This window comes from Topomyia yanbarensis, chromosome 2 (assembly GCF_030247195.1).
Source record: "Topomyia yanbarensis strain Yona2022 chromosome 2, ASM3024719v1, whole genome shotgun sequence".
NCBI lineage: Eukaryota > Metazoa > Arthropoda > Insecta > Diptera > Culicidae > Topomyia > Topomyia yanbarensis.
Window position 1 is genome coordinate 392,760,561 of NC_080671.1, and position 27,481 is coordinate 392,788,041.

A 27,481-nucleotide genomic window follows, 5' to 3' on the forward strand; every position below is an offset into this window, starting at 1 on the left:
CAATTATTTATGGATTATTTTAAATATTTTATATGCAAAAGTATATTTTCCCATTTGTTTTCTGGACATGGAAAGTTCGATTAATGCACAATTTTCTTTATAATGACGCATCATTCTATTGATGAGGCTATTTTTAGCATAGCTTGTCCTAAAAGATTGTTCTTGGAATAAATTACAAGTTCTTAGTTGACGGCTAGGTACATAAAATTTGATTTGCGAGAGTAATTATGCGGATTTTACACGTTGAGAAATAATGTCGTTGATAAAGCAAAGCATGGCAAATTCGCGGCGTTCTATGAGTGTTTGTATGTTGATGAGCGTGTAACGTGCTTTATACGATGGAAGAGGAAATTTCGTCAGTTTAGTTTACGAAGTGCGTACAAAAGAAATTATTTTTGAACTGATTCGATGCGTTCTTCATACAGGACAGTGTATGGGTTCCATACTACGCTGCAATATTCCAAAACTGACATGACATATGAATTGCATAATGATTTAATTGTATAGGAGTCTTCAAAATCATAACTGAAGCGTTTAAAAAAACCCAGAATACTATATTCTTTATTCATTATTGTATTGCAGTGTTCCACAAATGTGAGCTTGGAATCTAAGATTACGCCTAAGTCAGGTACAATTTTGCATTTTTCTACAGTTTGTGTTCTAAGTGTATTTCTATTGGAATATTTGAAGTTTTTCTGCTGAATTTTATTAAATGAATTTAATGAATTTAATGAATTTAATAAATTTAATGAATTTAATGAATTCAATGAATTTAATGAATTTAATGAATTTAATGAATTTAATGAATTTAATGAATTTAATGAATTTAATGAATTTAATGAATTTAATGAATTTAATGAATTTAATGAATTTAATGAATTTAATGAATTTAATGAATTTAATGAATTTAATGAATTTAATTAATTTAATTAATTTAATGAATTTAATGAATTTAATGAATTTAATGAATTTAATGAATTTAATGAATTTAATGAATTTAATGAATTTAATGAATTTAATGAATTTAATGAATTTAATGAATTTAATGAATTTAATGAATTTAATGAATTTAATGAATTTAATGAATTTAATGAATTTAATGAATTTAATGAATTTAATGAATTTAATGAATTTAATGAATTTAATGAATTTAATTAATTTAATGAATTTAATGAATTTAATGAATTTAATGAATTTAATGAATTTAATGAATTTAATGAATTTAATGAATTTAATGAATTTAATGAATTTAAGGAATTTAATGAATTTGATGAATTTAATGAATTTGATGAATTAAATGGATTAAATGAATTGAATGAATTCTATGAATTAAATGATTTTTTTTTGCGATTATTAAGGACCTTTTAACGTTTTGTCATTCGGGTCCTTCTTATGTTGAAGATACATATTGTTTCATGTACCTTGCATAGTTTCCTTCTAACCTTACGTTCAAATACAATTGTATAGAGAAATGCTTTTAAAAAAATTCAAAACTTTTACTGTCCTATTTTTATCATCGCATAATGCTTCTCGGTTGTTCTCTGGTACATCTGCATCTTTCCTTGCATCATCGAGTCCTGGGCAGTCCTGTATGACATGTTTAATCGTTAACCGTGTGTTGCACCATCTACATTTCGGTGGTTCCTTTTTATCGAGTAGGTAGCTATGTGTAAATTTGTAGTGGCCAATCCGTAAAATGGTCAAAACCACTTCATCCTTTCTTGATCCGGTAAAGGTTTCTTCGTAAGGCCATATACTATTTTTAACTTCTCGTCATTTGTTTCCCGTGACGACGTTCCAGTTTGATTGCCATTGCTCAAAAATCTGCTTTTTCACTATATTTTTGGCGTCTGTGAACTCTACGTGTACTTCGGAGTGGACTGACTCGTGTAGCGCCTTTTTTGCTTCTTTGTCGGCTCGTTCGTTTCCGTCTATGCCCACGTGGCAGAGCACCCAGCAGAAAGTTATTGCTGATCCATTTCTTGTAGCTCTCATATAATGCTTCGCCATTTCGTCACGTGAGGTGCTGTTAATTTTACAGTTTTCCAAAGCCTCGATCGCACTTATGGTTGGAGAGAGAATCGGCAAAAATCGAAAACGAAAAAAGCAGTTTTTTTCACACCGAGTGTTAGATCTTCAAAAAAATCAATCAGCTTATGTAAAATGTTGTTACAGTACTGTTGATTTTTTTTTTAATTCGTTTATTTGACACGGCTCAATGCGTTAGCTTAGAGGAGCCATGGGTCTTTTATATATTTACAAGAAGTAAAAAATAAAAATAACAATAAATTTTAGTTTGAGCCTGTAAGATCCCGTACGCGCAACTTGCTATTGCGAGCGGAGATCTTTTTTCGCGTCGGGAAAATGTTCCTTCTTTCGCCAACTTCGTTTGTCTCGTCGTTTCCAATGTTTGTCTCGTTGTTGCTTACGTCGGTATTATCATCTTGATTACTGCCGGGATACTCGCGATCAGATCTTCTTTCTGGCTTCTTGCCCTTGCGGGTCCCGAATGTGAACACTCCATCCTTGGTGGTAGCTTCTTCACTGGTGTTGTTATTAGTTGTTAAGTTTGAAGCTTTTGCAGATGTCATTATTGCCTTAACTGCAGCCACAAATTTGGCAACCGATTGTGGTTCAGGTAAAGATATTGGGGCTTGGGTGTTGGCATTTTTTTCTGCAACTGAGCTTTCCTTAGCAGTTTCTGGCAATGGTTGTCCGTAGTGCGCCGTTTGTTCACAGAATTGGCACGTATTAGTTTGTCCCTGATATGTACAAAGAGTTCGCTGTGTAATGGTATCACCCGCTTCTGTGTTGTACTGCATGGTAAGGTAGGAGGGAATGGGTTGGTCTACCCGCATTCTCACCACAAAGACGCCATTTGAAATACCTGGGAAGTAGTTTCTCCATGTGTCCTCCGTAATAGATTCCACTGCTCCATAATGCGACATGAATCTTTTAATTGCCACTTTGCAAGTAAGTGGAGATAAATCATGTAATTTCACTTCAATATTCCCATTATCCATGTATACAGGGATCTTGATTTCAACGTTGTCAGAAATAAGCACGTGTTTTAAGTTGTTCTGCGAAATGAATCTTTTCGCCTGGACGAATTTGTTGAAGATTATCAGCACCGCATGCCTGACGTGCGCAAGCTGTATGCAGGTGACTTCCGAAAACCGAAGCTGCATTTTCACCTTCAGCAGATGTTCCACATCACGAATACTTGGTCTTATGCGAAAAGACCTGAAGTCAATGGCCACTGTGTTAGGCCGAATAATCACGTTTTGTTGATGAGACTCAGTCATCTTGATAGATCACACAAGAATAAAAATAACGGTATCCTTTGTTGTTCAGACAATGCACACAAGTAACTTTTTTTTTCCGTTCGCTTTGCACTGGCTCGGACAGAAGCAGGAGCACACTGGGTATTGTGACCGATGCCTTTGATGGTTGAAAATAGACTGAGTACTGTTGATTGATTTTTATGAAGATCTAACACTCGGTATGGAAAAAACTGCTTTTTTCGTTTTTGATTTTTGCCGATTCTCTCTCCAACCTTAAGGAATCAGTGTATATAAGGTACGCGCCAATCTCGTTTTGTTCGGATATCCATATCAATGCTTCTTTCAAAGCTGAACTTTCGGCATGGTATATGCTGCTCAAGTCTGCTATTCTCTTTCGTATCACTGTATCGCAAACCACGCTGTACGCTGTTCGTCCATCTTTTTTGGAGCCATCTGTGTAGATGGTGCGGTATACTCGGTATCTGGAAGCTTTGAGCTGTAGGAATATTTTAACGATTTCTCTGTCAGTTGCTCCTTCACGTTGCTTCGTTTGCAGGCTCTTATCGACGGAAATCGGTGATCTGTTCTAGGGAGCGCTGGTCGGGCGCACGAAAATGTTTAAGGGAGGAAGCTCAAGTTGCAGGTGGCTGATGACTTGTTGGCCTCGTTGTCTTTCGTCGCAGGATATGTTTGGTGGTCGTGAGTTCCATAACTGTGCAGAGCTAGACTCACTACTCACTTCCGAGGATGATGTCGTGATGCTCTGGAGCTGGGTGGGTTCGAGAGATTCTTTTCTAATTGAAAAAATAGCTAGACGCTGTTCTAGTAGAGTTCGACGATCAGGAACGCCCGTTTCTGCCTGTATGCTGATTATCGGACTCGTGGGAAAGGCTCCACTTACCGCTCTTAAACCAGAATTGTGAACTATTTCCAGCTGTTTTAATGTAGCATCGCTTGCTCCTGAAACCAAAGGTGCTGCATAGAGTAGCTTTTCCATAATTGTAGAACGATATAATTTCAGCAGAGTTTGACGGTCTCCACCCCAATTTTTGGCAGCCACGCTTCGCAATAAATGTATACGTTGTTGGCAGCTCGCCTTCACCTCGTCGAAGTGTGATTTGAATGATAAAAACTGATCGAAAATTACTCCCAAGCATCTGTGGCTATTTTTACGCGTGATCGGTTGTCCGTTTAATTGTATCGGTGGGCTACAACTGGGTTTTCTGCTTTTCGGGTTTCGGAATACTACTGTAGCACTTTTAGTAGCGGAGATTTTGAAACCGGTCAATTGTTGCCATTGTTCGATTTGAATCATCGTATTGCCGAGTCGTTTTTCTATTATTGCGTAGCTTGGTCCACTGGTAATAATAACGATATCGTCTGCATACAGAAAAATTTGGACGTCTCCTAGAATGTTTTCTGCAATTGAGTTGATTGCGACAAGAAACAGAGTCACACTTAGGACGGAACCTTGGCACAGCCCGGTTTCCATGGTCTTTTCTGTCGAAGATTCCCCGTTGGCTATAACGGAAAATGTTCTTTTTGCAAGCATTTTTTCTAGAAAATTCATCATCAATCCCCCTATTCCCCAGTTGCTCAACCGTTCAAGCACTAGCCTTCTCCATGCTGTGTCATACGCTTTTGTCACATCCAGAAACACGGCCTGCGCGTAGTGGTTCCTGCTCATGGATTCTCGAATTCGTGTTTCAAGTTCCACAAGGTGATCAGCTGTCGATCGGCCTTTTCTGAACCCGTATTGGCTTTCATGTAGTAGGTTTTGCGTCTCTAATACGTGTGCGAGCCTGTTATTAATCATTCTCTCGAGTATCTTTCCTAGGCAACTATTTAAAAATATTGGCCGATAGTTGCTTGGGTTCGATCTCTCTCCTTTTCCTTTGTATATGTGCACGACGTTTGATTTGGTCCAACTTTCAGGGTAGACCGATTCTGTCCAGATGCGATTGTAGGTTTCTAGAAGCTTTCGTTTGCAGTCAAAAGGGAGTTTAGATATCATGGAATAGTGCACATCGTCGGGTCCTGGCGAAGATCCCCGTAGTCCATGTAATGCTTCTTCTAATTCATTCATGGAGAAACAGCTGTTGTATTCGGCTTCTGGCAAGGATTGAATCAGCAGCGGTTGTCTCAAAAAATGGTGATTTGGAATAGCCTCCTCGTTCTCCGGATTTAACGGTACCAGACTTTTTTTTCTGTGGGGTTACTTGAAAAGTAAAGTTTATTCTAGCAAACCTAAGAACCTTGACGAACTCAAAGCTAATATAAATGCGGAAATTGCTGCAATTAAGTATTGAATGGGGGTGGTCATTTAATCGATGTTGAACCCTAAACCTGGTTTATAATAAATTGCATAAAATAACCTAAAAAACTTGTTTACTTGTGAAAATCGGCTGAAAAATGGCGGAGTTGTTCAATCTTGAAAACCTATTTTAATCCACCTAGCGGTGCAATTGTGCCTTTCTCAATTATGAATCACGAGAATGTGTGCGTTGTTTATATTCATTAAAAGAGTTCGAGTTCTAAAATTTTGAAAAAAAAAACAGCCACGGTAATATTGAACTGAAAAAAGGTGCGAAATCGGCAAAGTCCCAAAAAGTCGATTTTTACAAAAAAAAATTTTTTCGAGATAACATAAAATCTCGACGTTTCATGCATTTTAAAGATGTTTGGCATCAAAAATACGAATTCGATTTCTGAAATTTCATGGGGTCCCCCTTTGAAAAAAAAAATTGAGTTCTGGCTTATATGGAAATTTCATATGTGACCGGACGATTTAGTCTATATTTCCGGACCCATATAAGCGATCCGTACGAAATTTTATAGACATCTGTGGGGATATTATAGCTATCATTTGGAACTAAGTTTGTGAAAATCGGCCCAACCATTTCAGGGAAACTGATGTGAGTTCGTAAATTTTGAAAGATGGCCGCTTTTCCCGGGCACTGCCGGAACCGTCTATGGTGGTCAATGTAGTCAACGAAAGTTTAGTTGGCCGTCGGTGACCTAGAACAGCAAATTTAAGTTGTTTGAGAGACATTTTAGCGAAATTTTTACCTTTTTTGCTTTCATCGGAGTATCGGTTTGAATCACAATTTGCTATGTGATCGCACGCCACAACCTGTAACTCCGGAACCGGAAGTCGGATCGGGATGAAATTAAATAGCCATTTACGGGGACGCAATACCTTTCATTTGAGGCCAAGTTTAGTCGAATCGGTCTAGCCATCTCCGAGAAACCGATGTGACTGTTATTCTGAATTTAGATACTTCCGCCAGGGCTTCCGGAACCGAGGATGGTGGCCAATGTGGCCAAATAGACTTTGAATGGATGTTAGTGACCTAATACTACAAATCGAAGCAGTTGTGGTGATATTTTGGAAAAATTTTCACCTTTATACATTCATTGCAGAATTTATTAAAATCGACATTTTCTGCGTGTTCGTACTTATCACCCTGTAATTCCGGAACCGGAAGTCGGATCCATTAGAAATTCAATAGCAGCCTATGGGAATGTTGCACCTTTCATTTGAGACTAAGTTTGTCAAAATCGGTTTAGCCATCTCTGAGAAAAATGAGTGACATTTTTGGTCACATACACACACACACATACACACACATACATACACACACACAGACATTTGCCGAACTCGACGAACTGAATCGAATGGTATATGTCACTCGGCCCTCCGGGCCTCCGTTAAAAAGTCGGTTTTCAGAGCAATTGCAATACCTTTCTATTGAGAAAGGCAAAAAGGTGCGAAATCGGCAGTCCCAAAAAGTCGATTTTTATAAAAAAAAAAATTTTCGAGATAATATAAAATCTCGACGTTTCATGCATTTTAAAGATGTATGGCATCAAAAATACGAATTCGATTTCTGAAATTTCATGTGGTCCCCCCTTTGAAAAAAAATTTGAGTTCCGGCTTATATGGGAATTTCATATGTGACCGGACGGTTTAGTCTATATTTCCGGAACCATATAAGCGATCCGTACGAAATTTTATAGCCATCTATGGGGATATTATAGCTATCATTTGGGACTAAGTTTGTGAAAATTGGCCCAACCATTTCCGGGAAACTGATGTGAGTTCGAAAATTTTGAAAGATGGCCGCTTTTCCCGGGCACTTCCGGAACCGTCTATGGTGGTTAATGTAGTCAACGAAAGTTTGGTTGGCCGTCAGTGACCTAGAACAGCAAATTTAAGTTGTTTGAGAGACATTTTAGCGAAATTTTTACCTTTTTTGCTTTCATCGGAGTATCGGTTTGAATCACAATTTGCTATGTGATCGCACGCCACAACCTGTAACTCCGGAACCAGAAGTCGGATCGAGATGAAATTAAATAGCCATTTACGGGGACGCAATACCTTTCATTTGAGGCCAAGTTTAGTCGAATCGGTCTAGCCATCTCCGAGAAACCGATGTGACTGTTATTCTGAATTTAGATACTTCCGCCGGGGCTTCCGGAACCGAGGATGGTGGCCAATGTGGCCAAATAGACTTTGAATGGATGTTAGTGACCTAATACTACAAATCGAATCAGTTGTGGTCATATTTTGGAAAATTTTTCACCTTTATACATTCATTGCAGAATTTATTAAAATCGACATTTTCTGCGTGTTCGTACTTATCACCCTGTAATTCCGGAACCGGAAGTCGGATCCATTAGAAATTCAATAGCAGCCTATGGGAACGTTGCACCTTTCATTTGAGACTAAGTTTGTCAAAATCGGTTCAGCCATCTCTGAGAAAAATGAGTGACATTTTTGGTCACATACACACACACATACATACATACACACATACATACACACACACAGACATTTGCCGAACTCGACGAACTGAATCGAATGGTATATGTCACTCGGCCCTCCGGGCCTCCGTTAAAAAGTCGGTTTTCAGAGCAATTGCAATACCTTTCTATTGAGAAAGGCAAAAAGATACATCTAGCTGGCACACCCTGTACTTTAGTTTAAAATACAAACTACTATAAACCACAAAAGTTCTAGAAATAAAACTGTTTTTAACACCCCAGGGCTTACATTTGGATTTCTCGAGCAATGGAAAGTATAAAAGATGGAACTGCATGTCTTCAGCAAATTTATCTAAAATGTATTGTTCTACAACTTAATCGAAGACAGTCAATTTTAAATCATGCTTAAATTAGAACCACCCTGGCTTCTGTTTAAACGAAAGTGCAAAGTACAACAAATTTCTTAAATATACTGTAAGATTGAGTCCTTTAGTTTAGCAAAAATTTTGAAAAAGTAATAAATTTGAGTTTAATAAGTTTTGAAATTTTCTTGCTCTTTTAAAAAAAAAAGTCTTGAAAAAATTAACATATTTGAACGGAAAAGGCATTCTAGGGTAAAAATCAACATTTTAATTAAATTTATTATTAATTGAACACTGTTTTAAGTCACACATTGTCTCAAATCGTCGAGCTGAGTCGATTGATGTATAAGCTCTCCAGGCATTGGAAATAGACCTGTGCGCCGCCGCGCCACGCCGCCGCCGGTAAATTTCAACAAACGCCGACGTCGAAAGGTAAACCGGCGGCGCGCCGCCGACGCTTTTTTCTCGCGCCGACAATTCGCGAACTCGAAAATCATTGACTCATAATTTTATTCACAAATCTATGAACACTGTATATGGTCCGAATATACGACGTTAACTGATTCATGATTTATCACATTGATCTTTATTTGGTATTAGTGGTTGTGAATTAGATCACAAAATTAACAAAGTCTTAATATTTTCTCGAAAATCATTACACGACACTCGGAATATAATTCATGGAGCCATTCTTGCTTCGTCAACTGGTTATGATTGCGAGCATATAAGTTACAATTCACCATTCGTGGAATGGTCCACAAATTCAACAAAAAAAAATTACTTCCACTTTCAATATATAGTTAATTCCTAATATGTTAGACACGATTCACCAGTAGAGCTCGTGAGACTGTTCATGATATAGTTCATAAAGTAATAAATCTTTCACATAATCTTCAGTGACGGATCCAGGGGGAGGGTCCTGGGGGTCCGGACCCCCTCCGAAATCATTTTACTAGTTGAGAAATTTTAAATTAGTTTCAACTTTATAATAGTTTCAAACTAATAATTCTTTCAATCCCAATTTAATCAACAAAACTGATATCCATTAAATAAGGTTAATAAGTAATACGAATTGTACAGTTATCATTTTAAAATCGAAATTTCAGACTCCTCCCGAAATTTTTTTCTGGATCCGCCCCTGATAATCTTAATATACTTACGTAAACAATTTCAAGGAACTCGGACTATTATTTATAGACTATTCACTCTACTCTTTGGTTTTGAAATTTCTATGTGAGCTATTGTGTACAACTGCTAGCAACCAGTCTCATAGGCGCGAGCATTAGATACAAGGAAACTCTAGGACCTGTAACTTTGTTATTCTTTTGTTAAGATTCAGTGTAATTTTCGAAATTAAATGAAACTGTGCTGAGCACCAAAAATACATTACCTAGCTACAATTCATGTCCGTGAAATAATTAAGAAAACTATAAGACACGTGACTCTGTGTAAAAAATCTGACGGAAAGCTCAAAACTAAAATATCACGATAACACGACGAGAATTTACGAAAATTATTGCACATCCTAGGGGCAGATCACTCAAGAAATGTATAACAAATTTGCATCAAATTAGAAAAAATGCAATTAATTTCCATTATTGCATCAACTTTGCACTCCCTCGCAGAAAAGTTTGTTTGACAAACGTCCTACGCTGATTCACTTTGTTCGACGTTTTGTTGAACGTAGGGCTAATTTTTTGTAGGGTTTTGACGTCTTACACGCAACGCAAAATACATTATGAATTTCTATTTTGATAGAAAGAAATGCATTTAATTTAGCTGATTTTTAAAAATGAATCACGAGTGATCTGCCCCTAGCGCACATCGTTCAATTCTGGACTTTTTTAGTCAATAAAGTTATTATAAATCAATGTATCATCAAGTTATGAACTAGAATCATAAAAATATTAAACATATTCAGATACAACCACCTACTAAACATTTGCGTATAATGGATTTTTTTGCTATAACTAATTTTGTAAAAACAAAAAAAAATATTTTCAATACGAGGTTTATTTATCATTGATTGAATCGTGACTTAATTTGAATTTTTTTTCTTTAAGAATAGTTGGGCAGAGTGATCTTTTCGCAACGTTGGTGCACTGATGTGGCGATGTAGAGGGTAAGATTTCTGGTCTCATAAATTATTCATCGTGTGATCTAGCCCCACTCTGGAAAGATTTTCAGTGTCAGTTGCATCAGCCCGGTATCACAGACAAATAGGACGTAACACGGGATGAATTTTCATCACTCGTAGAAAAAAACGGTCGATTTAAATTACAAAAATGCGCCATATCAGCGAGCGTGGCGTTAGTGAAAAGATTTTGACACAGAGCTAAATGCGTTACTTAGTTTCTGCACCCACCCGAAAACGTTACCGTCTTTTTAATCTCATGCACACCAAAGCAAATAAAATGGGCTGGAAATGTGAAACTCATTCTTGTCGAAGTGCCCAAGGCGGGAGTTGTTTACAACCACTTCTTAAGTTACAACACGATGTCGATCTGTGAGGACGCACATAATAGGATGTTAGTACTTTAATTGATTCGGTGTATCGAATCTAACTAGATGTATGCAATGGATTAGAACTTGTTGGTCCCCGGAACTGCTGGGGAAATTGGCGGGGTGCAGGTGCTACGAAAACTAGAGATACGCTCAGACCATTTTCAATCAGGCTTGTTTAGTGATCAGTTTCAACCCAACAGGAGCTAAAACATCAAGTCGTGGAATTATGGATGATAGTAACTGTATATTAGACTGCCCAGAAAAATAAAGAATTTTTGAAAACTCCATCGGCCCACCTTTGATTCGATTCCTAGTCCCACCAGGAGTACTTGCACCAAATTTGAAGCAAATCGGATAAGTCTAGCTACCAGACCAACATGCCTGAAGTTTGTAGGAGATTTATCGAGAATTTGCATGGAGAAATCATTATCACTGTAAGTGAAAATAAGAAAGATAATTTAACTGTCTACAACTTTGTCGAAGGCTGATAGTTAATCCGGCTTTGTTAAAAGAAGTTATTAAAATTTTAACGAAGTGATTTTTTTATTTGATAAGGCAGGTTTGCGTTAGCTTAAAGGTGCCAATTTTGTTTTGTTTTACATTTTAAATTACTTAAAACTAGGGGCTTACATATTGATTTTTGAAATTAAACTAAGGCTAATTTATAGCTATACATATACACAAGGGGGTAGTATAATTTTCGTAAGATTAGAGGGGTCATTTAGCTTTTATGGCAATATGGTTTGACATTTATAGCAATGAGATTATTGGAGCACATAATGTTTAACTAAGGGGGAAAATTTTTACGACTATCTTAAAAGTAGAAATAATTAGAGGGCGTGATTAAATTTTGTAAAGATTCGGAGACATTAATTAGAGTTATTTTATTATATTTTATTTATTTTATTAACTCTACTACAGTTGGGCATTTTCAACGAGATCATATAATATAATAGTTAAAACTAGAAAAGGCTAAGAATGCTTCATGAAGATATTTGGTGGGGGGGGAAGGGGTGTTACTTCTGTGTATAAGAGTCAGGGGAAGTAGGGTGGACAAACATGGCAGGGGGAGAACATTATTTCAGTTTCAGACTTCGGGAGATCAACGGATGGATTACAGAATCAGGGTGGCCTTCATCAGGAAGAATCATGTACTGGGACGCCGGGTGGTCGTTCTTAAGATGGCAGGGGTTTCTCCAGATGATTTCGTAGTGCGGCTCAGATGTTGATCGGCTACATTTCGAGTTGTGCGTGTGATGTTCGTGCTTTAGGTCCCGTGTTTGTTGGCTCATTTGACAGGGATGTTTTGTGTCGCCTTGGAGTCGTATCAAACCATCGTGGGTGTATGGTGCAGGTGGAAGAGAGCGTTTCTGAGAATGATAAGGAAAAAGGGGCAGTTAAAGTTGGATATTGATGGTTTTTATGAAGGTGTATATAAGGGACATATAGAGGACATCGCGGCTTGCCAACACATCTCGAACCGGGACGTTGGGTGGTCTTCCTCGGGCCCGGAGGGTGTCCATAAGCCGAGACCTGGCGGAACTGTACACGGTGCACGCCCAGACTATGTGCTCTATATCGTGATAACCGTCGCCACAAGCGCAGATACCACTCTCCACGAGCCCAATACGTCGGAGATGTGCATCCAGCGTGTAATGGTTCGCCATGAGTCGGGACATCACACGAATGAAGTCACGACCCACATCCATCCCCTTGAACCAAGGTTTCGTCGATACCTTAGAGACTATCGAATGTAGCCACCTTCCTAGCTCCCCATTGCTCCACGAGGTTTGCCAACTTTCGAGGGTTCTCTGATGAGTAATACTGAAAAATTCGTGGAAGCAAATTGGTCTTTCAAAAACGTCACCTTCAATGGCACCCACCTTAGCTAAGGAGTCCGCCTTCTCATTGCCCGGAATGGAGCAATGAGAAGGGACCCACACCAAGGTAATCTGGAAAGAGTTGTCAGATAAAGCACTCAGTAGCTCCCGTATTTTCCCCAAAAAATACGAGGAATGCTTTCCATGTTTCATCGAGCGAATAGCGTCAATAGAACTCAGACTATCCGAGACGATGAAGTAATGGTCTGCGGGTAATGTGTCAATGACTCCAAGGGTATACTGAATAGCAGCTAGTTCTGCGGCGTAAACTGAAGCAGGGTCACTGAGTTTGTAGGAGGCGGTGAACTTTTGATTGAAAATACCGAAGCCAGTGGACCCTTCGAGGTTTGATCCGTCAGTATAAAACAACAGAATTTATTATAAAAAATATTTGGAACCACTTGTGGGCGTATATGGTCCGGAATTCCAATAATCTCATCTTTCATGGATGTGTCGAAGAAAACAGTAGATTCAGAAGTATTTATGAAATGCACACGGTTGGGATTGTAAGAAGAAGGATTAATATTTTGCGCCATGTAGTCAAAGTACAGGGACATAAAACGGGTCTGAGAATTGAGCTCAATAAGCCTTTCGAAATTTTCAATCACCAACGGGTTCAAGATATCGCATCGAATGAGCAATCGATATGAGAGTTCCCAAAATCGATTTTTCAGCGGGAGAACGCCCGACAGGACTTCGAGACTCATCGTATGGGTCGACTGCATGCACCCTAAGGCGATACGCAAACAACGATACTGAATTCTTTCGAGTTTGATGAAATGTATGTTCGCGGCGGATCGAAAGCAGAAGCATCCGTATTCCAGTACCGACAGTATCGTTGTTTGATACAACCTAATTAGGTCTCCTGGGTGGGCACCCCACCACGTTCCGGTTATTGTACGAAGAAAGTTGATCCTTTGCTGGCATTTCTGTTTCAGATACCGAATATGGCATCCCCAAGTACCTTTCGAGTCGAACCAGACCCCTAGATATTTTACTGTGAAGACCTGAGCTATAGTTTGACCCATTAATAGAAGCTGTAGTTGTGCTGGTTCACGCTTCCTAGAAAATACAACTAGCTCAGTTTTCTCCGTGGAGAATTCGATACCCAGCTTAATAGCCCATGCAGACAAATTGTCCAAGGTATTCTGTAATGGTCCTTGTAGATCGACAGCTTTGGGTCCCGTAACAGACACCACGCCATCGTCTGCAAGTTGTCTTAACGTGCAGGAATTGTCAAGACATTCATCAATGTCGTTGACGTAGAAATTGTATAACAGGGGGCTTAGACATGAGCCCTGGGGAAGGCCCATGTAGCTAAATCGTGATGTCGATAAGTCACCATGCGAAAAATGCATGTGCTTTTCCGACAACAAGTTTAGTAAAAAGTTGTTTAAAGTCGCTGAAAGACCATGCTGGAGCAGCTTCTCTGAAAGAATGTTGATAGAAACTGAATCAAAAGCCCCCTTTATATCTAGGAACACTGATGCCATCTGCTCTTTACTAGCATAGGCCATTTGAATTTCGGTTGAGAGCAACGCAAGACAATCATTCGTCCCTTTGCCTTTGCGAAAGCCAAATTGTGTATCTGACAGTAAGCCATTTGCTTCGACCCAATTGTCGAGGCGGGATAGGATCATTTTCTCGAACAACTTCCGGATACAAGATAGCATTGCGATCGGTCGATACGAATTGTGGTCGGAGGCTGGTTTTCCTGGTTTTTGGATGGCGATGACCTTCACTTGCCTCCAATCGTGTGGGACAATGTTAGCCTCAAGAAACTTATTAAATAAGTTCAACAAGCGTCTCTTGGCAGAGTCTGGCAGATTCTTCAACAAGTTGAATTTGATTCTGTCTGGCCCTGGAGCTTTATTGTTACACGACAAGAGAGCAAGTGAGAACTCCACCATCGAAAAAGGTGTTTCGTTCGCGTTATCGTGACGGGACGCGGCGCGGTAGATCTTCTGTGCCGGGGCGGAATCCGGACAAACCTTCTTGGCGAAATCGAATATCCAACGGTTTGAATATTCCACGCTCTCATTAGTACTGTTTCGATTTCGCATACGTCGGGCTGTTCCCCAAAGAGTGCTCATCGATGTTTCTCTCGTTAATCCGTCGACGAACCGGCGCCAATAACCGCGTTTTTTGGCTTTCAGCAAACTCTTCATTCGCTTGTCTAACGTCGCGTACTGTCGAAAACTAGCGGGTAACCCGTCGTTCCGGAAGATCTTAAACGCGGCGGCCTTCTCTGCGTACACGTCTGAGCACTCTTTATCCCACCAGGGATTGGGAGAACGTTTTTGTATGTTCGCGCCGGGTACTGGCTTAGTCTGAGCTTGATTCGCGCTGTCGAGAATCAAGCCAGCCAAAAAGCTGTACTCTTCCTCCGGAGGAAGTTCTTGAGTAGATTCGATGTTGTCGGATATCGCGGCAGCATAGCTCTTCCAATCGATATTTCGTGTGAGGTCATACGAAATATTGATTGTTTCCAATGGCCTTGAGCCGTTATTGATTGAGACTACGATCGGCAGATGGTCGCTACCGTGGGGATCAGGGATTACCTTCCACGCGCATTCTAACTTTAGCGAGGTCGAGCAAAGGGATAAATCTAATGCGCTTGGGCGCGCTGGTGGGGGAGGAATCCGTGTCATTTCACCCGTGTTTAGAATTGTCATGTTGAAGTTGTCGCAAATATTGTGAATTAAGGAAGACCGGTTATCATCATAAAGGCAACCCCATTCCGTACCGTGAGAGTTAAAGTCGCCTAAAACTAGTCGCGGTGCAGGCAGGGATTCTATGATGTCATGTAGCCGGCGATGCCCAATCGCGGTGTTGGGGGGAATATATATGGAAGCTATGCAAAGATCTTTGCCTTTGGTTGTTACTTGACAAGCGACAACTTCAATACCTGTTATCGAGGGAAGGTTAATTCTGTAGAAGGAATAGCGCTTTTTGATCCCCAAAAGCACTCCTCCATAGGGGGTGTCTCGATCCAGGCGAATAATATTAAAGTCGTGGAAGTTGAGATCTATGTCGGAAGTTAACCAAGTTTCACATAATGCAAATGCATCGCAACTCAAATTATTTATTAAAATTTTGAAGGAATCGATTTTCGGGATGATACTTCTGCAATTCCACTGTAGAACAGTGATCAAATCCGTGACCTCGTTCGATGAGTTAGCCATCGAAGGATACAATCGCTGAAAGGAGGGGCCATTTAGCAGTCAACTGCTTCAAAAATGTTCTTACTGTAGGGATAAAAGCTAACATAAGACTTTTAATAGGATCAGTTATATTGAAAGTTTTTATTATCCAGTCCACAATGTCCGAGAGTTTGATAATTCCAGTGCCGCGATTATTCTCGAACTGAAACAGAGGAACACTTGGGATTTTTGATGTTCCGGGAAGTGCTGGGAACTCCTTCTCTGAGTTTAATCCTCCGAGACCAGGAGCTAATTGCTTCGGTTTGGTTGCAACACTTCCAATAGATGTGACTTTCTGAGTCCCGTCAAGGGATACCTTCTGGCCTTTACAACGAACTTTAGGAGAGGAAAGGTTCCTCCTCTTCCTATAACTTCTAGGCGCCCTAGTAGATGTTCCCTCTTGTGGGTCATCAGCCTCGCCCTCGTTAGGAGGCAAGTGAGCATAGATGTTTGTTGAGGTTGGTGGTGTAGCTTTCTTTAGCATTTCTGCGAAAGAACGTTCGGATCGTCCCGCAAGGGAACGTTTTAGTTTATCCCCGCGTAGTTTGTACGCGGGACATGCCGAGATATCATGCAGATTCTCTGCACAGTAAGGACACTTCTCAGCATTCTTACTGCACGAATCATCTAGATGATTCTCCCCGCATTTTCCACAGCGGGCCTTATTGCTACAATGGGTGGCTGTGTGACCCAATTGTTTACACTTTGTGCAATTCATGACCCGCGGCACAAACAGACGCACAGGCAGACGAACCTTGTGCAAGAGGACGTAATTTGGCAAAGCGGTACCAGCGAAGGTCAACCGATAAGAGTTTGATTGGAGGTACGTTTTTGAACCATCCCCCGCAACTACTACTGAGTGCAAACGCTTGCACTCAAGTATTTTCACTGGCTGAAGTAAGCGGTCTCTGAAACGGCCAACCCCGTACTGCAGCAGATCCTCGCATGTCAAACTGTCATCGGTGACAACGCCTTCAGACTGTACTTTCACAGCTGGAATATACACGTGATAGTCCTTCGTAAAGTGCTCGCAGCAAGCAATATCGTTTGCCTGCTTTGAGTTAGTCAGCACGACCCTCAGCCTGTCTGAGCGGACCTTTTTTATTTCGATCACAGCCGAGAACCGTTCCGTTAGGTCTTTTGAAATCTGTAATAGATTCAGCGATTTTGTTTTGGGCCGAAAGAAGACCACAAAGGGACCGGTCGAGAGCTTTGGATATTGTTTGGGTCGGGGGAGAGCCTTAGGAGTCGATTCGATCTCCATTTGGCCATCCGGGGAGGAAGCCATCGACACCGTCAACGCACGGGGTCAGCACCCGCGCAGACGGGAAAAAGCCGTAAATGTATCAAAAAGGTAGATTTCACTTATCTGTATACTCGTTTCCCACGACGCACCAGTCCAGCTTAAATAGCTGGTTATTGTTCAATCCTCGCTTTACGAACAAAAGGTTGAGGAATGTGGCCTAACGGTTAACACACGCACAAAAGAAAATAAAAGTCCAAACCTCGAAGAGGCAGAGAATGGCAAAATAACCTTGAACGCGGATTACTGCACTGTTCTTTTTCCAACAGACCGAAAACAAAACACTTCTATCTCGATCGAGCGATGCGTAGAGACTGATTTAACGAAGTGATGTCTGAGTCAGTTTTCCATGGGGCCTAGCAGTGCGAGCTCTCGATTCCAACGAACTATACATTTCTGTGAAATAACCGTTAGGTGTAGCTCAATTGTATGTTCAGAAGAATTATATCACATAATACGAGTTATGTTTTGGTTGGAAAATTTTAGTTCCAACTGTGACCGCATAGAGGGCGCCAACACTAACTTTTCATAGAAGAGAATTAGAATATCGAAATGTTCGAGAGAGTTATTGCAAAATGCCTGTTCTACAACTTTACGGAAGACACCTAATTTCTATCTTTCTCCGTTGAAAAGTTAGTGTTGGCGCCCTCTATGCGATAAAATGTGGAACTAAAATTTTCTAACAGAAATATGACTCCTATTATTTAATACAATTCTTCTGAACATACTACTGAGCTAAATCTAACGGTTATTTCACAAAAATGATTAGTTCGTGCGAATCGAGTACTGATGCACAACCATGCACTGCTGGGCCCTATGGAAAACTGACTCAGACATCACTTCGCTAAAAGTTTAATAACTTCTTTTAACAAAGCCGGATTCACTAGCAGTTTTCGACAAAGTTGTAGACAATTAAATTAAATCTTTCTTATTTTCACTTACAGCGATAATACGATGCGAACAATGCCACGTAGCGACGAAAATGTGAGCTAGTGGCTTTTCTCCATGCAAATTGTCGAAAAAGCTCATGCAAACTTCTGGTACGTTGGTCCGGTAGCCAGGCTTGTCCTTTTTGCTTCAAATTTAGAACAAGTACTCTTGGTGGGACTAGAAATCGACTTAGGGGTGGGCAGATAGGGGTCATTTTTTCCTGTCACTCTACTGTATATGGGTCATTTCACGCGAAGTGATCAAAAAAAGATGCAAACTTGAAATCGACCTTCACGGATTTGAACCAAATTTGGAGGAATTGTTCATCTAGGGCCAATATATAAAAACCCAAATAAAAATCGACCCTGATCTGTTAGAAGCAAACCAAATACGTAGTTTTTCATCATTTCTCGTCTACTTCACGAAAAATTATGTTTGAACTCAGAATACTCAAGTTGGTTTTTTAGTGTTGAGCGCTTGCGATTTTATATGGGAAATTGCGGTTTTTTCTCTTCAGAACGGTGTGTCTCAGGATGCGCTCATATTATATTGGGATGATAAGTGTTTTTTAGGTAAAAATGTCTGAGGAACGCGATGGCATTAAAATTTTCAAAATTAAAATATATGTATTGAGAGAAGAATTAACTTTTAATATTTAACTGAAAAAATCGCATAGTTAGCATCACAGCCGGCAAAAAATATTATTTTTTTCTAGATTCCTTGAACAATTTTCTTCAAAAGCCATCTTGTGGTTTGATTCTAGAGTAAATAGAAGCGGAGATATGATCAAAAGAAAATCAATGGTTTTGGCAGCTTGCCAAAACGGGGGGTGCTCCCATGACTCGAAGCGTGGTTCAAATGTCACAAAAATTTGGGTTTTTATATACTGGCCCTAGATGAACAATTCCTCCAAATTTTGTTTAAATCTGTGAAAGTCGATTACACGTGCTTTGATCACTTCGCATGGAATGACCCATATTTAGGTTTCGTCAGGGTGAAGATCTGTATGATTCCAGCACATCGAGCATACTTTGCATTCAAGATAGAAGCAAATCTTACGTTGAAAAAAAAAATGCAGTGCCATGGAATTTATGCTTTATCATCGCGGCGATTTTGTACTTACAAGAAGTAAAAGTAAACGCCAGCCTGGCAAATGAAGTAATCCCAGTAAAGTTCAGCCGGAATTGAACTGGAAATCTGGCTAGTTCCAGGCGTCAATATTCGTCACGCCGATACACGCCGGCGCGCCGCCGCCGATAGGGTCCAACGGCGTGACGACGCCAACGCCGCCGCCGCCGGCCAAATATGTGGCTTACGCCGCCGCCGATTAAAAATGCATCGGCGCACACCTCTAATTAGAAAAAAAAATAGCATATGCTTGTCGAGAAGTGCATTAATTAGAACTATTAAACGGTGTAAAAATATCGGAAAAAATATGGGTTATTCCGTTTCGGATGCCAGCCATTGAAATATACAAGAAAAATTGAAAACAATTATACACACACTATTTGGTCGGTGTTAGGTCAGACCGGACTAAGTGACAGTGCATTGATTTCGAGAAAAACGCGTTTAAAGCTTGAATCGTAGCATCCTTTACATTATAATTGGAAAAAAATTTTTACCATAATTCTTGTTTATTGTTTCATATTTCAAATCTGGTAAAAGTGGAATGAAGATGAAGAAATTCTTTATCCAGTGCTATCATTAACTCATTTTTTGATGTTTTGCGACTTGGTCCGGTCTGACTTAACACCGACCATTTCGTATCGTAGAATCGTGATTGTTCCAGGTGCCAAATAAAATCTTTTTCTTATATATGTATGTGTATGTATGTAGTAGAAAGCCACCATCAGTTCAAGGCATTATCAGTGGAGTTGGCTAGACTTACAGTAGACTGATCTTTCATATTATTGCTGTAAACAAAGGGTCAAAATACGGACCCGTAAACAGAAGCGTTTACGCGCATTCCACGGGAGCAAGAAATCTCCTTCCAACAACAATATCCGGCCACACAATAAAGGATATCGCCTAGCAGCTTTGACCCGCCTGATGGTTTGTTTGTTAGAAAGGTTCGTCTCACTCGTTTCAGACCTTTAAGATGCAACGGGAGGTTTCCTCCACGTGAATCAGGTTGACAATCCACTCCATCATCCAGTCTTCCAATCGTAAGGTGCCATGATGCTATCCCTTCCTTCCCAAGTGAGGGCATAACTGCAGTGTGATCAATGTAGTATATGATATGGTACCAAATAAAATCTTTTTCTTGTGGCGAAATACCGTTATTTTCAAGTATACGAGCCATCACCACGCACCTGCTGCTCCACATTAAGCCATCCAAAACGGTAAATACCCATCTAAAAAGTTACTTCAAAGACACCCTGCACCTGCCCATTCGGTGACATTATCGCATTCCTAATTGTGCATTAATTTTCTCAGTCCTCAACTTTTCCACTTGAGACCTATTTCCCCAGATCAGCCAACAAGAACAAAAAAAAGTTGTAGTTCTTCTATCGCATCAACTCAGTATCAACAAGCGACGCCACTCCGATAGGAAAGAATGATAAATTGCCACCGGGCCGGAAGGCAGTCCCCTGGGACCGATGATTATGATTGATTGTTTTAATATTTCTTCCAAATAATTTCTCAGTTTCCCTCAGCCGACATGCCGGTTCAAGATCCACGACATAACGAGCAGCTTTCGGTTGTCCGAGTTGAAAGAGTAATGTACCAGCCACCGCTGCTGCTTTCTGGGGACGCTCCTATTCTGACTTCTTATGCCCTACACTTTACCCCCCCCCCCCCCGTGGTGCTGGATGTCCGGGGATTGATCGATCGACTCGTCAGAAGTCTGTTCTTGGCTGGAAACTTGGGGCTCCTCATCTCCTCAATCTCTTTTTCTCCCAGTCGGTGACACGAATGGAAATTATTCACACGTGGTGCGGGGCTAATTAGCAACGAGCTGCTTCGGAAGGGACAATTTCGTGAGAGCAAGGGTTAATTGACGAGAGTAGACCTTTGGGACGAATTAGCTAGAGATTTGGTTAACTGATTGAGGATCATAACCCTAATTTGATGGATGCTGCTTGTTGGATCTTGGAATTTCCTAACCTGGCTTTAATTAGCAGGTAATAAAATCACCGTAAGTTTTTAATCATTTCACAATCAAATTTTACTCAGCCATTTTCTTAATTCGAATGTAGAAACTTGAGCACTTGGTATTTCGTTTACACTCGCAGTATGAGCCAGCTATCATGTTATTTTAATAGCACATTCCGCACTGTACCTTGGGGTAACCTTTCCGGTTGTCAAATAAAATACCTGTTCAACTGAGAGGAAAGCTGCGGTGGGACAAACATTTGTGGTGTTTTAAACAGCAGTCTAGCAATCCTGGCCCTGGTGTCTGTCTGTGGTGTTGCGCCAGCTTGCAGCAAACCGGAACGTCATTTGCAGTCAGTTGGGTAGCTTTGAGTAGGTCGGCAATAGCGAGCGCACCCTCACTTGCTGTTGTGCACCCCGTTGGCATCTACACCCGATTGTTGAACACGTTCTCCACTTACAGCGTGCTCCACCTTGATAGCTCTGAAATATGTGTTTAGGTACTTAGTAAGCGGGAATCAAATCTGGTTCAGCGAATCCGATGTTGCTGCATGCTAGAGTGCAAAATGGCACAACCCGTTCCAAAGGATTTGAACCATGATTTTTCACCAGGAACATATGCTCTTTTAAGATTTACGTGTTAAAAGCTTTGATAGCACTGGTCTTCTGGTTGGTAACTAAGATGATCTCTCTAAATAACGTTGATTTTATCCTTGAGGTCCTTGTTATATTCTGGTATCCCATCGAGAATCTTAAATTAAAAAGAACATTAGCTAACCTATACAATTATCTACCAACAATTTAAACTTCCTGCCATCAGAAATCTAATCTGTAGCATCCTGTTTTCCCCCTGCTTCCTTCCAGATACATCGCCGTGACGCAGCCGATCAAGTACGCGAAGCACAAAAACAGCCGGCGGGTGTGCCTGACGATCCTGCTGGTGTGGGCGATCTCGGCGGCAATCGGTTCGCCGATCGTGCTAGGACTAAACAATACCCCGGATCGGGTACCCGATCTGTGCGTTTTCTACAACAGTGATTTTATAGTGTACTCGTCGCTAAGTAGTTTTTATATACCGTGTATCATAATGGTGTTTTTATACTGGAATATTTTTAAGGTGAGTTCCCACGTCGACCGTCACCGCCGTCTAATAAATTATTTCAGTTCACGTTCGCTGTGCCTATCAAAAAATACAAAACAAATTTATTTACACAGTATCTCGGTGCAATGGGACACTGCTTGCCGGGCCATAATCCAGTATGTTTATAGTTTTGCCCGAACCGAATATAAACAATAGTTGTCCCCCTCCCTCCCGGTCCCCGCCAAAAAGGAACAACAGCAGAAATAAAAAGCTGCACTGCAGTAGCTGCGGCTTCCATCGGAGATTTATAACCATATATCCTCGAGAGCTAGGGAAGCAACCGGTTTATTTATGATTTCAAATTCTATTATCGTTATGCTACACGGTTTCGCTGGATGTGCGGTGGAACATAGTTTGTTTGTGAATGTGCCAGCGTAAAAAATTATGTTGATTTTCCCAGCGAAAGCGTTTGCCCAAATTCACACGTGAAGCAGAGGAGATATTGAAATTGAAATTTTATTATTCATAAACTATCATTATAACCGTCGTTGTTGTTATCGTCATCGTCGTCGCAGCCATTGGAACTGCTGCTGTTGCTCAATTCCAAGCTCAGAATCACGGCAAACGATGTGGGAATAGTGCCTCGCTACGACAAATAAGCTGGCGGTACGGGCAAATAGTGATCTGGAATGGGCTATTTATTATGCAGAATATGTCGTGTTATAAGGGTTGCTCGGAAATTGATTGGTGTTATGATGTAACAATGGACTGAATGGATGCGTTAGAAATTTGGACTCGAAATTAAATGTGGACAGGGAAATAGACTTGTACTTAGACTAGGACTTGGACCTTGTTCTGATTTAGATTTGAACTTGAACCTGAACTTGAATTTAGACTTGGACTTGGACTTGGATTTGGACTTGGACTTGGACCTGAACTTGAATTTAGACTTGGACTTGAACTTGGACTTGGACTTGGACTTGGATTTGGACTTGGACTTGGACTTGGACTTGGACTTGGACTTGGACTTGGACTTGAACTTGGATTTGGACTTGGACTTGGACTTGGACTCGGACTTGGACTTGGACTTGGACTTGGACTTGATCTTGGACTTGGACTTGGACTTGGACTTGGACTCGGACTTGAACTTGGATTTGGACTTGGACTTGGACTTGAACTCGGACTTGGACTTGGACTTGGACTTGGACTTGGACTTGGATTTGAACTTGGACTTGGACTTGGACTTGGACTTGGACTTGGACTTGGACTTGGACTTGGATTTGGACTTGGACTTGGACTTGGACTTGGACTTGGACTTGGACTTGGACTTGGACTTGGACTTGGACTTGGACTTGGACTTGGACTTGGACTTGGACTTGGACTTGGACTTGGACTTGGACTTGGACTTGGACTTGGACTTGGACTTGGACTTGGACTTGGACTTGGACTTGGACTTGGACTTGGACTTGGACTTGGACTTGGACTTGGACTTGGACTTGGACTTGGACTTGGACTTGGACTTGGACTTGGACTTGGACTTGGACTTGGACTTGGACTTGGACTTGGACTTGGACTTGGACTTGGACTTGGACCTGAACTTGAATTTAGACTTGGACTTGAACTTGGACTTGGACTAGGATTTGGACTTAGACTAGGACTTGGACCTTGTTCTGATTTAGATTTGAACTTAAACCTGAACTTGAATTTAGACTTGGACTTGGATTTGGACTTGGACTTGGACCTGAACTTGAATTTAGACTTGGACTTGAACTTGGACTTGGACTTGGACTTGAATTTAGACTTGGACTTGGACTTGGACTTGGACTTGGACTTGGATTTGGACTTGGACTTGGACTTGGACTTGGACTTGGACTTGGACTTGGACTTGGACTTGGACTTGGACTTGGACTTGGACTTGGACTTGGACTTGGACTTGGACTTGGACTTGGACTTGGACTTGGACTTGGACTTGGACTTGGACTTGGACTTGGACTTGGACTTGGACTTGGACTTGGACTTGGACTTGGACTTGGACTTGGACTTGGACTTGGACTTGGACTTGGACTTGGACTTGGACTTGGACTTGGACTTGGACTTGGACTTGGACTTGGACTTGGACTTGGACTTGGACTTGGACTTGGACTTGGACTTGGACTTGGACTTGGACTTGGACTTGGACTTGGACTTGGACTTGGACTTGGACTTGGACTTGGACTTGGACTTGGACTTGGACTTGGACTTGGACTTGGACTTGGACTTGGACTTGGACTTGGACTTGGACTTGGACTTGGACTTGGACTTGGACTTGGACTTGGACTCGGATTCGGACTTGGACTTGGACTTGCACTTGGATTTAAACTTGGACTGAATTTGAATTTGGACATGATTTTTTTCTTGAATTTGAATTTGGTCTTAGTCATTTTGTTTTTATGTTTTGCGTTGTGTTTTTTTTTGTTTTTCTGTCATTCTAATATCCTGTCTTCTGTTTTTTTTGCGTGTTTGTTTCCAGATTTTTCCAATTCTTCTGATTATCTGTGTTTCTATTTTCGTGGTTTTCTTTTTTACAGATTTAATTGTTTTGTTTTTCTAATTATTTCTATTTTACATTCTTCTGTTTCGTTTTTCTGTGATTGTATTTTTCGGTTCCTGCAATTTTCAATTTTTCTGTTATCATGTTCAAGCATTTTTTCTGTATTATTTTTCTCTTCGTTTGGTTTTCTGTTTTTTGGGATTTTATGTTTCTCTGTTTTTCTTTGTTTTCTGTATATCTCTATTTGTGATTTTCCGTTTTTCTGTTTATCTACTTTCTGTTTTCCGTTTTCCTACTCCCTGTTTTTCTGTTTTCAGTTTATTTACTTTCTGTTTCTCTGTTTTTCACTCTTATGATTATTTATTTCTCTGGTTCTCCTTCTCCCTGTTTCTCTGCTTATCTACTTTGTTTTTTTTATATTCCTGTTTTTCTGATTTTCCGTTTTCCCTGTTTTATTATTATTTTTCTGTGTCGTTGCTTTTCTTTTTTTCTATTTACCTACGCACTGTTTTCTGATTTTTTCTTTTCTGTTCATCTGATTATCTTCTGTCTGCTTTTTTATAAACATTTTCCAGTATTTCCGATTTTTTGTTTTCGGTTTTTCATTTACTTTTTGTTTTCTGTTTTTTCTTTTTTTTCTGTTTTTCTGTTTTTCTTTTTATCTTTTTTTATGTTTTTCTGTTTTTGTGTTTTTAGGTTTTTCTGTTTTTCTGTTTTTCTGTTTTTCTGTTTTTCTGTTTTTCTGTTTTTCTGTTTTTCTGTTTTTCTGTTTTTCTGTTTTTCTGTTTTTCTGTTTTTCTGTTTTTCTGTTTTTCTGTTTTTCTGTTTTTCTGTTTTTCTGTTTTTCTGTTTTTCTGTTTTTCTGTTTTTCTGTTTTTCTGTTTTTCTGTTTTTCTGTTTTTCTGTTTTTCTGTTTTTCTGTTTTTCTGTTTTTCTGTTTTTCTGTTTTTCTATTTTTCTGTTTTTCTGTTTTTCTGTTTTTCTGTTTTTCTGTTTTTCTGTTTTTCTGTTTTTCTGTTTTTCTGTTTTTCTGTTTTTCTGTTTTTCTGTTTTTCTGTTTTTCTGTTTTTCTGTTTTTCTGTTTTTCTGTTTTTCTGTTTTTTCTGTTTTTCTGTTTTTCTGTTTTTCTATTTTTCTGTTCTCTGTTTGTCTGCATTTCTTTTTTCTGTTTTTCTGTTTTCCTGTTTATCTGTTCTTCCGTTATTCTCTTTTACTGGTTTTCTGCTTTTCTATTTCTCTACTTCTCTGCTTCTCTATTTCTCTGTTTCTCTGTTTATCTGTTTCTATGTTTTTCACTCTAATGATTATTTATTTCTCTGGTTCTCCTTCTCCCTGTTTCTCTGCTTATCTACTTTGTTTTTTTATATTCCTGTTTTTTCTGATTTTCCGTTTTCCCTGTTTTATTATTATTTTTCTGTGTCGTTGCTTTTCTTTTTTTCTATTTACCTACGCACTGTTTTCTGATTTTTTCTTTTCTGTTCATCTGATTATCTTCTGTCTGCTTTTTTATAAACATTTTCCAGTATTTCCGATTTTTTGTTTTCGGTTTTTCTTTTACTTTTTGTTTTCTGTTTTTCTTTTTTTTCTGTTTTTCTTTTTTTATGTTTTTCTGTTTCTCTGTTTTTGTGTTTTTCTGTTTTTCTGTTGTTATGTTTTTCTGTTTTTCTGTTTTTTTGTTTTTCTGTTTTTCTGTTTTTCTGTTTTTCTGTTTTTCTGTTTTTCTGTTTTTCTGTTTTTCTGTTTTTCTGTTTTTCTGTTTTTCTGTTTTTCTGTTTTTCTGTTTTTCTGTTTTTCTGTTTTTCTGTTTTTCTGTTTTTCTGTTTTTCTGTTTTTCTGTTTTTCTGTTTTTCTGTTTTTCTGTTTTTCTGTTTTTCTGTTTTTCTGTTTTTCTGTTTTTCTGTTTTTCTGTTTTTCTGTTTTTCTGTTTTTCTGTTTTCTGTTTTTCTGTTTTTCTGTTTTTCTGTTTTTCTGTTTTTCTGTTTTTCTGTTTTTCTGTTTTTCTGTTTTTCTGTTTTTCTGTTTTTCTGTTTTTCTGTTTTTCTGTTTTTCTGTTTTGCTGTTTATCTGTTCTTCCGTTATTCTCTTTTATTGGTTCTCTGGTTTTCTGTTTTTCTGTTTCTCTGTTTCTCTACTTCTCTGCCTTTCTATTTCTCTGTTTCTCTGTTTCCCTGTTTCTCTGTTTCTCTGTTTCTCTGTTTCTCTGTTTCTCTGTTTCTCTGTTTCTCTGTTTCTCTGTTTCTCTGTTTCTCTGTTTCTCTGTTTCTCTGTTTCTCTGTTTCTCTGTTTCTCTGTTTCTCTGTTTCTCTGTTTCTCTGTTTCTCTGTTTCTCTGTTTCTCTGTTTCTCTGTTTCTCTGTTTCTCTGTTTCTCTGTTTCTCTGTTTCTCTGTTTCTCTGTTTCTCTGTTTCTCTGTTTCTCTGTTTCTCTGTTTCTCTGTTTCTCTGTTTCTCTGTTTCTCTGTTTCTCTGTTTCTCTGTTTCTCTGTTTCTCTATTTCTCTGTTTTATGTATCTATGTTTCTATCTATTTCTGTTTCTCTGTT

The 27,481-nt window shown here is 39.5% G+C and overlaps 1 protein-coding gene across 1 annotated transcript in view; it reads left to right on the plus strand.

Moving 5' to 3' along the window:
* LOC131684822 (dopamine D2-like receptor) overlaps window positions 1–27,481 on the plus strand; it is a gene marked incomplete at its 5' end in the record, with an annotated part of 151,611 nt that overhangs the window by 14,474 nt on the left and 109,656 nt on the right. The window contains one exon of the mRNA XM_058968012.1: window positions 22,195–22,447. Within this exon, the coding sequence (XP_058823995.1) occupies window positions 22,195–22,447 (253 nt within the window). The remainder of the gene's footprint in view (window positions 1–22,194; window positions 22,448–27,481) is intronic.